Source organism: Danio rerio, chromosome 17, assembly GCF_049306965.1.
Source record: "Danio rerio strain Tuebingen ecotype United States chromosome 17, GRCz12tu, whole genome shotgun sequence".
NCBI lineage: Eukaryota > Metazoa > Chordata > Actinopteri > Cypriniformes > Danionidae > Danio > Danio rerio.
The window spans coordinates 8,988,659-9,003,646 of record NC_133192.1 but is presented as its reverse complement, the minus strand read 5'-3'; the positions used below and the strand labels follow the sequence as shown (position 1 = coordinate 9,003,646).

The 14,988-nt window shown below is 38.1% G+C and overlaps 1 protein-coding gene across 1 annotated transcript in view; it reads left to right on the top strand.

Annotated features, from left to right (window-relative positions):
- Positions 1-13,310, top strand: part of syne1b (spectrin repeat containing, nuclear envelope 1b) — a 329,470-nt gene extending 316,160 nt beyond the window's left edge. Inside the window, exons 147-149 of the mRNA XM_017351755.4 lie at positions 511-603; positions 4,684-4,742; positions 12,391-13,310. Of these exons, the coding sequence (XP_017207244.3) occupies positions 511-603; positions 4,684-4,742; positions 12,391-12,640 (402 nt within the window). The 3' untranslated portion in view covers positions 12,641-13,310. The remainder of the gene's footprint in view (positions 1-510; positions 604-4,683; positions 4,743-12,390) is intronic.
- The last annotated feature ends 1,678 nt before the right edge of the window (positions 13,311-14,988 follow it).

Below are 14,988 nucleotides of genomic sequence, written 5' to 3'. Positions count from 1 at the left end.
ACGGACAGACAGATGATAGATAGATAGATAGATAGATAGATAGATAGATAGATAGATAGATAGATAGATAGATAGATAGATAGATAGATAGATAGATAGATAGATGGATGGATGGATGGATGGATGGATGGATGGATGGATGGATGGATGGATGGATGGATGGATGGATGGATGGATTGATGGATGGATGGATGGATGGATGGATGGATAGATAGATAGACAGACAAATAGATGACAGACAGACGATAGATAGATAGATAGATAGATAGATAGATAGATAGATAGATAGATAGATAGATAGATAGATAGATAGATAGATAGATAGATAGATAGATAGATAGACGGACAGATAGACGGATGGACACTCGGATGGATGGATGGATGGACGGACGGACGGACGGACAGACAAGAAATGATTCTGTTCTTGTAGTTTTCATTAAGCATGACACAGCCCTGATGTGCAGGACTAAACTTCATCTCAGTTTAAGGTCTGTCTCTTTCTCTTTGCAGGATTTATCCTCCTGGTCATCTGCTGATGATCTGGATACATCTGGATCTCTGAGCCCTGTGTCTGGACGCAGCACACCGAGCCGCCAGCGACCGGTAACACTTCACCCCCTTCACAGATCACTGTCCGCTGTCACACTGAGGCGGATGTTTGACAGTCTTCCTCAAACTCCAAAAACACACTAGAAACACCTCATTAGTAGATTTGCCCTGAGATCCTCCAAAACTTAAGAACCCTTAATCCCAGCATGCTCTCTTCTAATGCAAGAGCTGAATCAGTACTGGAGATGTGATTCATCCCCTGTTGTGTTTCCACATCCCGGAGATTGATCCAAATGAGTTTTACAAGACGTTTTTTTTAAAGCAATTAGTCTCACCCATACCACACCCCTGAATTCTGGCTTGGTTTGGTTCCTCTGCTCATTTTTCCACATTCATGTTTATTCTAGATTCACACACTGTAGTTGTCAAGGAATACTGGTTCTGTGGGGAAAAATTTAATAAGAAAATACAAGTCCAGGTCATATTTAACCTACAGTTGAAGTCAGAATTATTAGCCCCGCTTTGATTTTTTTTTTTTTTTTTTTTTAAATATTTCCCAAATAATGTTTGACAGAGCAAGGAAATTTTCACAGTATGTCTGATAATATTTTTCTCTTCTGGAGAAAGTCTTACTTGTTTTATTTCGGCTAGAATAAAAGCAGTTTTTAATTTTTTAAACACCATTTTAAGGTCAAAATTATTAGCCCCTTTAAGCTATATTTTATCAATAGTCTACAGAACAAACCATCATTATACAATAACTTGTCTAATTACCCTAACCTGCCTAGTTAACCTAATTAACCTAGTTAAGCCTTTAAATGTCACTTTAAGCTGTATAGAAGTGTCTTGAAAAATATCTAGTAAAATATTATTTACTGTCATCATGACAAAGATTAAATAAATCAGTTATCAGAAATGAATTATTAAAACTATTATGTTTAGAAATGTGTTGAAGAAATCTTCTCTCCGTTAAACAGAAATTAGGGAAAAATAAACAGGGGGGCTAATTCAGGGGGGCTAATAACTGACTGCAATCTATAAATGCCATTTTTATTTTTGCAAGGAGACATTTTTTTTTAATTAATCATTTACCTTTTTTTATTTGCTCATTCATTTATGTATTTAAACATTATACAGTGTCAAACAAATGTCTCATCGCAGAAATCCAATGATTTTGCATCAAATTTTGAACAAAAGATTATATGATCAAAAAGCCATGATGACATGTTTTTATGTTCATTCATTTATTTATTTTCGACTAAGCCCCTTTATAAATCCGGGGTCGCCACAGCGACCATCTTGCTGTGAGGCGACAGCACTACCTACTGCGCCACTGCATCGCCTGTTTTTGTTACTAAAACTTTTAATTTTAGTAAGTTAATTGGGTTTCAGGCAACGCGGTGGCGCAGTAGATAGTGCTGTCGCCTCACAGCAAAAAAGTCACTGGTTCAAGCCTCGGCTGGGTCAGCTGGCATTTCTGTGTGGAGTTTGCATGTTCTCCCTGTGTTCGTGTGGGTTTCCTCCGGGTGCTCCGGTTTCCCCCACAGTCCAAAGACATGCGGTACAGGTGAATTGGGTAGGCTAAATTGTCCATATAGTGTATGAGTGTGAATGAGAGTGTATGGATGTTCCCAGAAATGGGTTGCAGCTAGAAGGGCATCCGCTGCATAAAACATATCCTGGATAAGTTGGTGGTTCATTCCGCTGTGGCAACCCCATATTTATAAATGAACTAAGCCGAAAAGAAAATGAATGAATGAATAATTGGGTTTCAACTTTATTTTTTAAGTTATAAAAATGTTAACTTGATGTTTTAAATCAGGTTGATTGATGCAAGTTGAAGTTTAGTTTATTAACTTAATATTTATTAACCTTAATTTTAAGGAAGCATGTTTGCAGTTTTTAAACCTAATTAATCATTTTTAATTATTAAAATGTTAATAAATGTTGATTAATATTATACAATATAGATCATTTGTAGAATATATTTTGATAAATTATTATTTATTTATTATAAGGTACAGTTGAAGTCAGATTTATTAGCCCCCCATTGCATTTTCTTTCTTTTTAAAATATTTCCCAAATGATGTTAAACAGAGCAAAGAATTTTTCACAGCATGTCTGATAATATTTTCTTTTCTAGAGAAAGTTTTGTTTGTTTTATTTAGGCTAGAATAAAAGCAGTTCTTAATTTTGTTAAATACAATTTTAAGGTCAAAATTATTAAGCTTTATTTTAAGCTATATATTTTTCAGATAGTCTACAGCACAAACCATCGCTATACAATAACTTAACTTGCCTAATTACTCTAATTTGACTAGTTAACCTAATTAACCTAGTTAAGCATTGAAATGTCACTTTAAGCTGTATAGAAGTGTCTTGAAAAATCTCTAGTCAAATATTATTCACTGTCACCATGGCAGAGATTAAATAATCAGTTATTAGAGATGAGTTATTAAAACTATTATGTGTAGAAATGTGTTGAAAAAATCTCTCTGTTAAACAGAAAAATTAAACGGGGCTAATAATTCAGGGGGGTTATTAATTCTGACTTCAACTCTATGTAGAGTCATGTGGCTTAATAGCATAAGTAATGTTTTGTTTTTGGTGCCACTTTTTTGATTACTTATTGCAATTTATTTTTTAGGATTAAATTTTGCTGATGAATGTTATGTCAGAATGCAACTAATAATAATAATAAGGATGACTTCATTATGACCTTTACGTAATGCATTACTTCATGGGTGAAATATGATCTGTGATGACTTGTTCTTATCGGGCTCAGGCCCTGTCCACAAGAATGGGTATTTTTAAAACTTCACTTTTTTCTAAGCGGTTTTAATGGAGTACCAGGTGATGCTGAGTTCAGACTGCATGATTTTAGCCCTGATTTTGACTCGCCGATGGATTTTGAGAAATTGTCGACAAATGCTTGAAATCACTGGCAAATCGGTCACACAATCACACAGTGTGAACTATCAAAGAGAGATGCCATCTGAGAGCATCGCTGACACCCGTGAAATAAGTGGCATGCTAAATATCTGGAGCTGTCTGCGATTCAAATCATGCTGTGTGAAATGTGTTCTGATTGAAAATTATATCAGCAATCACCTACAGCCAAAGAGAGAGCAGCATACACTAGTATGGGTATCTGAAGGCCAGCAGGATGTTGGGGGAGAAGTTAAAATCGTTTCTTTTCGGTCTATTTGGACCCAAGAAAAAAAGGAAAAACTAGTGTAAATTTGTCTGTTTGACATGTCTCCTGAGCAATATCACATCCGGGTCGAAAAAGAAAAAGGTTGAAGAGAAAAAGCTAATTCCCTTCCAAAGCCAGGTGAGCAAAAATCTTCAACCCCACTAAACGCTTCGTTCTCATTATATGGTTAAAAACGAAAGATATACTAAATGACATTGCATTGTTTCCATGTTACTTCTCACGTCTTTGGTTGTGAGATGTAGTTTGCAGACCGAGACAAAGTTGTAACCCTCTATCGCTGAACCATCTTGCAGTATAAACAAAGCTGCAACAGAACGTAGTCACGCAGTGTGAAAACATCTGTGACATGATGACTTAGAAAATCATGCAGTCTCAACTCGGCATAACTAAAACTGAAACTTTCTGATTGCAAAAATTGCAAAAAAAAAATATATATATATATAGCTGATGGGACGTATTTGGTACTCTCCAGAAATATATATAGGGGTACATAAACAGAATGAGCCTGGGTTGAGTTTACTTGTGTACTGTGTTTGATGTGAGCCCAGCATAAAAGTGTCATTATCTCCACCTATTGATTCGGCTGTTAACATGCATCACAGTGTGTTTTTCCATTGTCATGTGAGATTGAAATAAAAAACGAAAGCGGGGAAACCTCAGTTTATAAAAACAGCCATGTACATGTGGACATGGCCTCAGTTGGTAAATAACTGTCTGAAATGACCTTATCATAAAGCAACCCGACTCATGAAGAACCAGTTTCTTTGTCTCCATAGAAGTGCTGTCCCCCCCCTCATTTGATTCTGTTGGTGCTCTTCTTTTTTTTACTTTTGGGTTCTTTCATCAGTAGCTTTGTCTTTATTTGCCTGGACTGAAACATTCTTTCTTTCTTTTACCCCCCTGTTCATTGCAAACAGCCACGGGGCAAAAGTAGTGTGTCAGAGCCTGGAGCCTGTGTGAGCAGTCTACTTCACAGGTACCTTTCTCCTGGTTTCTAGATCAGCAGCAAGATAATAGAAGTCCAACACAGAGACTTCCATCATCTTCTGTGATTCTAGACGCTGCTCGGGTTAGGGAGCTCAGATAGACACTACTAAGGGAGCTCAGGCGTCAGGCCGAAGCCTCACAGCGCCGCTAGCTTTGTGCCGTTTTTTCTTTCAGCTGATACTTGGCTGTAAATATGGATTCGCTAGGCTGCTTGCCGCTCATTTTTTTCTTGTCTATTCAGCAAGCGTCTGCAATGAACAATCTCGGCAATGGTTTCTCTTTCTCTTCTTCTCTCTCTGGTGTGTCACATCTGCTCTTTCACCAACTAATCAATCATCTTTTCCCTCTTCCTCCAATCTGCCATACTATACATGCAGTTTGATGACATGCTAGAGAAACAATACTGTGCAAGACATTAAACACGCAGTAACATGTTCCAGATTAAAAACTGTTGTTTACCATGATCTGCCAGCATTAGAGATCTTATTGATCATCACTTTATTCAATCAAAGTAGTCACATTAAATCATTATTACATTGTGGTTTTTATCTAAAGCAGTTTTCTCAAACACATTCCTGGAGCACCACTAGCACAGCGGCTGCGTCCGAAATCGCCTACTACTCAGTAGGTACTTCGTTTGAATTTAAATGTACTACTCGACCTTTAGAGAAGTGCTTCTATACAGTATGAATGGACATACTACATCCACCATTTTGTCATGATTACATGACGTACCCATATCAGTTATGTCGCTTCACTCCCATTCATTCACGGTGCATCATGGGATAGCGTAGCGTGTATTGGATGCACACTTAAGATTGTTGCCATTAGTAGTAGGTCATCTGGGTACTTCTCTCATACTGTTTTTTGAATTCTATGAATTGGGACATACTACTCAGCTCGCATACTGTTCGAAACCCCGCTCATTGACTTGTGTCCTCTGTAGTGGCCATTGCGTTTTCATGAATTTTCTTCAATTTATTTATTTTTATTTTTTGCTACTCTGTCAAGTCCTGTTGTACTGTTTGTACTGTTCAGAGGACATCCTGGGCTTTCTAGTGATAGTGGCTGGAATGCTAGGAACTACTTCTTACACTGCATCCAAAATGGCTGCCCTAGTAGCAAAGAATTCTGGCCCAGATTTGGCATAAAGCTGGCACAGCAGGCATTCATCCGGCACTGGCATACAGCATGTGGGCCAAACTTGGCCCGGGTTTGGCAGAGGTGGCACCGTCTTTAAGGCGGCACACAAGATTTGGGCCAGATGAAAAACGTAGTATTTGGCCCAGATGTAAAAATTTAATAAGTGGGCCATTTGAGTTTGGCCAGTCTTGACCCACATTTAAAATACACTAAAATCATTTTTGAGAAAAGAAAAAAAATTCTACCAATCAGGTCACTTTGAGAAAAAGCGTGGCCATAGTGTGCCTAAAGCGCATCACTCCATGGGTTTATCAATTTCATTGCAATCGTGACACACCAACCTATCTGGCCCAGTTCAGGCCCAGTTATGAGTTATTAACTTGGCTGAGACTTGGCCCAGATATGGTCCGTGTTTGGCCCTTGTCTGGAAGCCAGATTTGGTCCAGTCATGTACCGTAATTCACTGCGGCATGTGGGCCAAGCAAAACCTGATTGTGTGGGCCAGAGCTGGGCCAGAGAAATTTTGCTATGTGGGTGACATACAAAAAAGCACATTTTATGGAAAGGAGAGAGGCATGTAAAATGTAGCTTTTTAAATGTTTTTTTACTATTATTTTTACATATATATTTGTTTAATAAAGTGCCAGGAACAATACATTTAGCTTTCAAAGCTGTTAACTGTGTTTCAAAGTATGCTTTTTTAAACGTCCACTATAGTGGACACCAGGACCATCCTAATGTAATTATTGACTGCATGTTATAGGAGGCAGAACTGAAGCAGAGAGGATTTTTACAAAATAATTGAGGGAGACTCTGATTTAGAGTATGACAATCAGACAATTAGAGAATTAGAGAGAATTAAAGAATGACATCAGTTTTAAATCGCTTTTATGTTTAATTTGTTTTGGATTAACATCACTTCTTTTTTGTTGTTGTTGTTGTTTTGTTTTTTTTATTGAGTTCAGCTTTCTTTCAGACTAAACTGTTTCAGGAATTTTAATTCAAAAGGAAAAAATGGCTTTTGTTTTGTTTTTTTTACATTAATATTGGATTCATATCCTATTACAGTCATATCCTGTACAGTTTTATTGTCTGAGTGGCGGTCGTTTAAACTAAAATGGTCCTGTGGTCCACTACAGTGGACATGCTATAAAATTAAAAATAAAAACTAAATATAAAAACTCTAAATTGTAGATTTTTTTTAACCCAAAGGATGTATTAGATTGACACAATCTACATTGTAAAAGCGCTATACAAATAAAGGTGAATTGAATGTGGGAAATCACAGAAAATTAAAAAAATAAATAAATAAACAAATTTTCTTCCATTCTCAGTAGGATATAGAATGGAAGTGTGTGATTTTGGACGCAGCCTGCATGTTTTGGATGTCTCCTTAAAAACTATTTTCTCTGTTAAACAGCACTTGAAATATATTTTTCAAACAATTATGATTTCGCAGGATGGCTATTAATTTTGACTTTAATCTAATGAGCTGATGATCTGAATCAGGTGTGTTTGGTGAAGGAGACTTGAACTGTGTCCCAAATCGCATACTTCCATACTATATAGTACTCTAAAAACAATATGCTATACAGAATTCAAAGAATTCAAAAAACAGTATGAGAGAAGTACACGGATGACTGAAGCTGCGTCCCAAATCGCATACTTATGCACTATTCTACGCCATTTTGTAGTATAAATAGTGTGTGTTCACACTAAAAGCTCTAAAAATAATATGTGCACTTTAATTATGATGCATTCATTTAACAGGTAAAATTTAGTGCGGAATGATAGACACTTCACGCACTCAACGACCGCAGGTTTGCTCACATATAGCGGAAGGGTGGTTGTTGAAAGCAAAATTCTCCTACAAGAGTGATTATAGCACATCCCGATGGTGAATGCGGTTATAGTTATGGCAGGTATTATTTAATAGTTTGGCCATTTGTTTCACTGATTTGTCAAACGTCATCAGGAAAACAGTTTAAATTTCCGCTTAGTAAAAACATTAGTGCTCCAATTAAGACGGCACTACATACACGTACTGTGCTGTTGAGTGTGTAAGTGCATAAGTACATAGTACATGAGTGCATAGGGTATAGTGTGCCATTTGAGACGCAGCTTTACTAATTCTGGCAAGATTCTTGCATGCTATGCTATCCCATGATGCCCCGCGAGAGAATTCATGAATGAGAGTGAATCAACGCAACTCACATTGATAGGTTCTTGATTGTCTTCAATGAACCTAAACGAGCACATGTCACTCCGCTGCTAGTCCGTTTGCACTGGCTGCCAGTTGCTGCTCGCTACAAATTCAAAGCTCTGATGTTTGCCTACAAAGTGACTTCTGGCCTTGCTCCTTCTTATCTGCTCTCACTTCTGTAGATCTATGTGCCCTCCAGAAACTTGCGTTCTGTGAATGAACGTCGCCTCGTGGTTCCATCCCAAAGAGAGAAGAAATCACTTTCGCGAACGCTCACGCTCAATCTGCCCAGTTGGTGGAATGAACTCCCTAACTGCATCAGAACAGCAGAGTCACTCGCTACTTTCAAGAAACGACTAAAAACTCAACTATTTAGTCTCCACTTCACTTTCTAATCTGCAATTGCCTCTTTGAATATCACACTAACTGTACAAAAAAAAAAAAAAAAAAAAAACTAATACTACTAATACTTTCCTTCTTAGACTTTACAGACCTGAAACTTGCCTTTAGTACTTATTCATTGTTGCTCTTAGTTGTGTAAATTGCTTCCTTGTCCTCATTTGTAAGTCGCTTTGGATAAAAGCGTCTGCTAAATGACTAAATGTAAATGTAAATGTAGGTCACATGCTTATAACAAAATGACGGATGTAGTACCATTGACGGGAGTACCATTCATATTACTCACATTCATACTGTATAGAAGCACTTATCTAACGACAGTAGTACATTTAAATCCAAATGCAGTACCTACTGAGTTATAAGCAATTTTGTACAAAGCCATGAAAAAGTGCAAAGCTAGTGGTCCTCCAGGAATGTGGTTGAGAAACACTGATCTAAAGCATTGTAGTCAAGTAGAGCTATTATTAGTCTGTAGGTGAAATGTGAGTCTTGTTCTGGAATACACTGGTGATTTTTTTATTTATTTATTTTGACTTTGAGGGATCCAACATACAGTCATAACATAAGTATTAGCTCTCCTGTGAAATTTTAATTCTTTAAAAAAATATATCCCATATGCTGTTTAAGTGGGCAACGACATTTTACACTGTATCTGCTATTATATTTTTCTTCCAGAGAAACTCTTTATTTCTTTTAGTTTGACTGGAATAATCAAATAGTTACACTTTTTTTTAATGGTAAGGTTAATATTACTAACCCGCTAATTAGTTTTATTATTATTTAGCGGGATTGGCTACAGAACAAATCACTGTTGTCTAATGACTTGCCTAATTAACCCAGGTAAGCTTTAAATTGCATTTTAAGCTGAAGATTAGTATCTTGCAAATTAACTAGAAAAAGTTAGATAAACTGTGATCATGGCAAAAACAACTATATATATATATATATATATATATTAGAAATGTGTTTATACTTTCTTAATTAGTTATTATTGTGTTTAAAAATGTGATCGACTGAGTTAAAAAGCATTTGGAATATATTTTTCAAAGAATTAAGATTTCGCAGGATGGCTAATAATTTTGACTTCAACTGTATATTCAATCTTTAATCAACAGACCACAGAAGCTCCACAAACATGTTAAGAAAGACATATAATTTGAGCTGTGCTTTCCCCTGTTAGCTTGCTCTCTGTTTAACACGCTTTAACAGAAGAGCATATTAATGAAGTCAAAAACAGACCTTTTGCTTTTAAACGCTACTGAAGACTTCAAACTAACTCTATCTGTGTCAAGCTTTGCCAGCTAATGTGTTCCCAGATATGAAACAGACAGATAAAAATTCACAACAATAAATAAGTATGGGAACAAATGTTATCCGATTAAATATGAAAGCCTATTTACACTCTTAAAAATAAATGTTTCGAATGGGAGCTTTGGAATAGAAGAACAATTTTGGTTCCTCGAAGAACCTTTTTTTGAATAGTTTTTAAAGGGGCTATATGACAAATTCTGTTTTGTTTTAGTGACACCGGTGGCTATTTAGTGAACTGCAGCAGCAATATCGTAGAACTCTATATTGTTCAAGAGACTAAACGTGATTCAGTACCCAGATACTGTATATTCACAATGAAGATCTTTTTCATACAATTTGTGTGCTTTTCTCTCAGTAACAAAATAAAAAAAGCAGTGTGAAAACAGCAATTAAGAAAGCATCTGATCATATGGAGTAGCATTGTGTCAACAGCATCGACCTGATTTCACCAAGTACAATGCGGTTCTGAAGTAACATCTATGTTAATCCTGGAAGAACATTCCAATCAGAATTAAGGGATGTGTTTACCATACATGTTCAGTTTAAGCTTACGGTTAGGTGTATGCACTTCTCCATGATTGTCATCCAACTACTATTCCACTCTGGTTATGGGAATAATTCTCAGTTATGATTGGGTTTAGGTGAAGGGAATAGGTTTGGATTACATTTTCAAACAAAAATGGATGCTCCAGGATCAATATAGATGTTAATCTAGGATCGCATTGTAGTTGGTAAAATCATGACTTGCATGTCAACAGAGCATTAATATTAGACTGTTTATAATGAGACTGACTAAACCGTGCACAACTGCTGTAACAACCCATGTACACTCAACAGCTAAATAATCCTCATAATGAACCCTGAGATGATATGGATGGTCCTTAGCTGCCCTACTCTTGCCCTAATTAAAAAAAGTCTTTGACAACCCTTTATAAAAACCTTAGACATACCGCATGAACCAGAAAATGTTAGCGGTTTAAAAAAAAAGCCTTAATATCGATCATCGTCTCGTGCTGCAAGACATTACCCGTGGCAATAAAACTGTATTAAAGGGATAGTTCACCCGAAAAGGAATAATCTGTTCTCATTTACTCACCCTCCACATGTTTTGAGTTTCTTCTGTTAAAGAATTACAGAGGAATGTTGGAAATAAGTCATTGACCTCCATAGTATTTTATGTTCCTACACTCAAAAAATGACGTTGGCTGTTTGTTCAAAGTACTTATTTAAGTTGAGCTGAAATTTTGGTGGATAACTCAATTATTTTAAGTTCAATCAACTTAAATTTGTAAGAACTAAGCTTACTCAAATCAATTGTGTGGAACCCAGGATTTTTGACAGTGTACAATAGAAGACCCGTTATTCACTACAGGCCTGGTCAGTACCTGGATGAGAGAGCGCTTTGGAAAACCAGGTTGCTGTTGAAAGTGGAGTTTGTGAGGCCAGCAGAGGACGCCTAACCTGCGGCCAGTGTAAGTCCCCTTATGCCCCATTAAAGTGAAGGGGACACTATACTGTCAGTGAGCGATCTGTTTTAAATGAGATGTTAAACTGAGGGCCTGACTATCTGTTGTCATTAAAAATCTCAAGACACTTCTTGTAAAGAGTAGGGGTGTAACCCCGGTGTCCTGACCAATTTCGCTCCATTGGCCCTCACCCATCATGGCCTCCCAATCATTCCCATCCACAAAATTGGCTCTATCACTATCTCTCCACTCTACCTATAGCTGATGTGGGGTGAGCGCACTGGGGCCGTTGTCCTGTGGCTGCCGTCACATCATCTAAGTGGATGCTACACACTGGTGGTGGAGTGGAGTTAAACCGATGTCCTGACTCTCTGTGGTCATTAAAAATCCCATGGTAGGGGTGTAGTTACCTGGACAACGTCCCTCTATTGGGCCTTAACCACCCTGGCCTCCCAATCATCCTCATTCACTGAATTGGCTCTATCACTGTCTCTTCACTCCCCTAATAGCTAGAGTGTTGTGAGCGCACTTGCGCCGTTGTCCTGTGGCTGCCGTCACATCATCCAATTGGATGCTGCGCACTGGTGGTGGGGTGGAGTGACACCAACCCCCTTCATGATTGTGAAGCGCTTTGGGTGTATGACCATACACAATAAATAAGTTATATAAATACACATTGCAGTGCATTACATTGATATATAAATGTCTGCTTTTGTCCAACATTCCTCAGAAAGAAATTCATACAAATTTAGAACCACTTGAGTGTGAGTAAATGATGAGCATATGTTCATTTTTTGGGTGATTTTTTTAGTTCATTTAACACATCACTTCTTACATATAGCCCCTTTCAAAGAACTGTTTTAATAATCTGAAGAATTCAGATTCAGAATTTTACAAAACGGACTGTTAAAGGTTCTTCGTGTAACCAGAGAAGACTTCACAAAACAAAACTTTAATTTTAAGAGTGTATTAGCAAACCATAGTCTGTACTACTGTACTTGCTGGTGTTTTTAATCCTTTAGCAGCAGTTTTAGAAATAGCTAGACAGCTGTTTTGATTTCTCCCAATTGCCTAGTTTTGCATCTGAGCACGTGTCTCCGGCATCTTCTGTGTAGCAGGTCTCTCAACGCCGCTGGATCCGCTTTCTCCCATTCTGAAGATGAAGAGCGGCCATCTTGGTGCAGAAGCTTCCTGAAGCGGGTCTTCTGGGCCGCGCTGCCCCTGCAGATCATCCTGCTGCTGGTGCTGATTGTGGCCTGTCTTGTGCCTACGTCTGAGGATGGCTACAGCTGTGCCCAACTCAACAACTTCGCCCGCTCCTTCCACCCAATGCTCAGCTACACCAACGGCCCTCCGCCAATATGAGCCAATATGATGGGTTTCTCGAAATTGACAACTGCCAAAAATGGAGGTTGGCAGCCAAAGTGAATTATTACGGTGTCCTTGTACAGCTGCTAATCTTACCGTCATCAAAAGTCTTGTGTAGATGTTAGAACAAAGCCTATTGCACTGAAATCTGCTGTGTTAGTGCTACTGATGTTCTTCCATATTTTGATATTAAGGAGGAAGCTAGAGCGTAACTCAACACTGGTATTGTTACTGTAAAGGCACTTTCAGTCTTTCTTAATCATAAAAAAACGAAAACAAAAACTGAAATGTGCGTGCGTCTTTCAGTATACTTGTAAAAAAGAGAAAATGAAAAATATATGAACTCTATATTGCAATTATTTTTTATATGTATTTTTGGCATGTGGTCATCCTTTGGTTTTAAAAAACGCTCATTGATTTTATCGAATTTGTTGTCGGTTTTTAATTTTTGATCTTAACTAATCTGCTGTAACGTTGAGTTTAATTGTGTCACGATACTATACTTTACTCTATGTAAACCACTGATGTCGAAGAAAAGGATATTTATGTATGTACAGAGTTTGCTGAGGCCTAAGAAACCTTCGCAATGAAAACATATATGATATATACACATAACCTAATGATTCATATTTTTCATTACGATTAAAGATTGAATGACAATAACTGTTTAATTGTGTAGAGTCATAGTTTTTTTGGTTACTAGAAGAAATCCTTGCTCACATTTAAAGATATGGACAGAAATAGAGTGTTTTTTTTAAACAGTGCACGGTGGCTCAGTTAGCGCTGTCACCTCACAGCAAGACGGTCACTGGTTTAAGTCCCAGCTGAGCCAGTTGGCCACTCATCACTGTTATTAACGTCTACACCTTTCCCAACCCTAAACCTAATCATTACAGTTATTAATGTCTACACCTTCCCCAACCCAAACCCAACCATAACAGTTATTAACATCTGCTGTACACCTTTCCCAACCCTAAACCTGACCATCAACGTTTTTAATGTCTACATCTTTCCTAACCCTAAACCCGACCACAGTTATTACCGTCTACACCTTTCCCAACCCTTAACCCAACCATCACAGTTATTAACATCTACTGTATACCTTTCCCAACCCTAAACCCAACCATCACCATTATTAATGTCTACACCAGGGTGGCTCAATCCTGTTCCTGGAGATCTACCTTCCTGCAAAACACAGCTCTCACCCTGATCAAACACACCTGAACCAATTAATTAGGACCTGAACAGCACTTGATAATTACAGGCAGGTGTGTTTGAAATGGGTAGCAACTGAAATCTACAGGAAGGTAGATCTCCAGGAACAGGATTGAGCACCCCTGGTCTACACCTCCCCCAAACCTTAACCCAACCATCACCGTTATTAATGTCTACACCTCCCCCAACCCTTAACCCAACCATCACCATTATTAATGTCTACACCTCCCCCAACCCTTAACCCAACCATCACCGTTATTAATGTCTACACCTCCCCCAACCCTTAACCCAACCATCACCGTTATTAATGTCTACACCTTCCCCAACCCTAAACGTCATTATTAACTCAACCCACTCATCATTATTAACAAACAGCTGCGAGTTGTGGGGACTTTCATACTTGTCGTGCTTGCCATTGTACTGTTATTTGCAACCACAATGCGATGTAGGCTAACTGTCTAATGTAATAATATATCAGATTAATTGGTTGTGGATAAACATTTAGTAAAAATGTTCTCTGGAAAGTATTTCCGCCATCTTGCCCAACAACATCTCGCATGGTTCAATGGGATCTCAATAACTGCAAGTTAAGCCTCTAAAGGTGCTTTCACACCTGTGAATCGATTCAGTTGTTCCGAAACAGGGATTAAAATTGTTACATTGTTGCTCTTTGTTCTTGGTGCAGTTCGCTTTTACACTGCAAAGTTTCTAAATGGACCAAAAGAACTAAAACAAGTCACGTGTGAGTAAACTCTCCTCACATTGGTAAGAGTTTCACGGTTTATTTGCTCAGCTGTCAGGGGGATGGTAGTGGTTTGGTGGTGTTTGACAGGGTGCGCGCGACGTGTCTGAAGAGTGAGGACGGATGCGATGGGGAGGGGTGATTATCACTCGGTTGCGGGCATCCGAGATTCTCTGTGCATTTGCAGGAGACTCATGAAACCTCCGGGAGACTTTGGATGTATGGATCGACCTTCCGCCCTACTTATAATTCCCTCTTTATTCACCTTATTCTCCGCCGACGAGCAGGCGCTGCCATTTGAATCTTTTTGGCTTGAGACTTCCGGTCTCATTCACTTCCATTCATTTTTTGATGTTAAAAACTGCTCGTTACGCTGCTTGATGTTGGA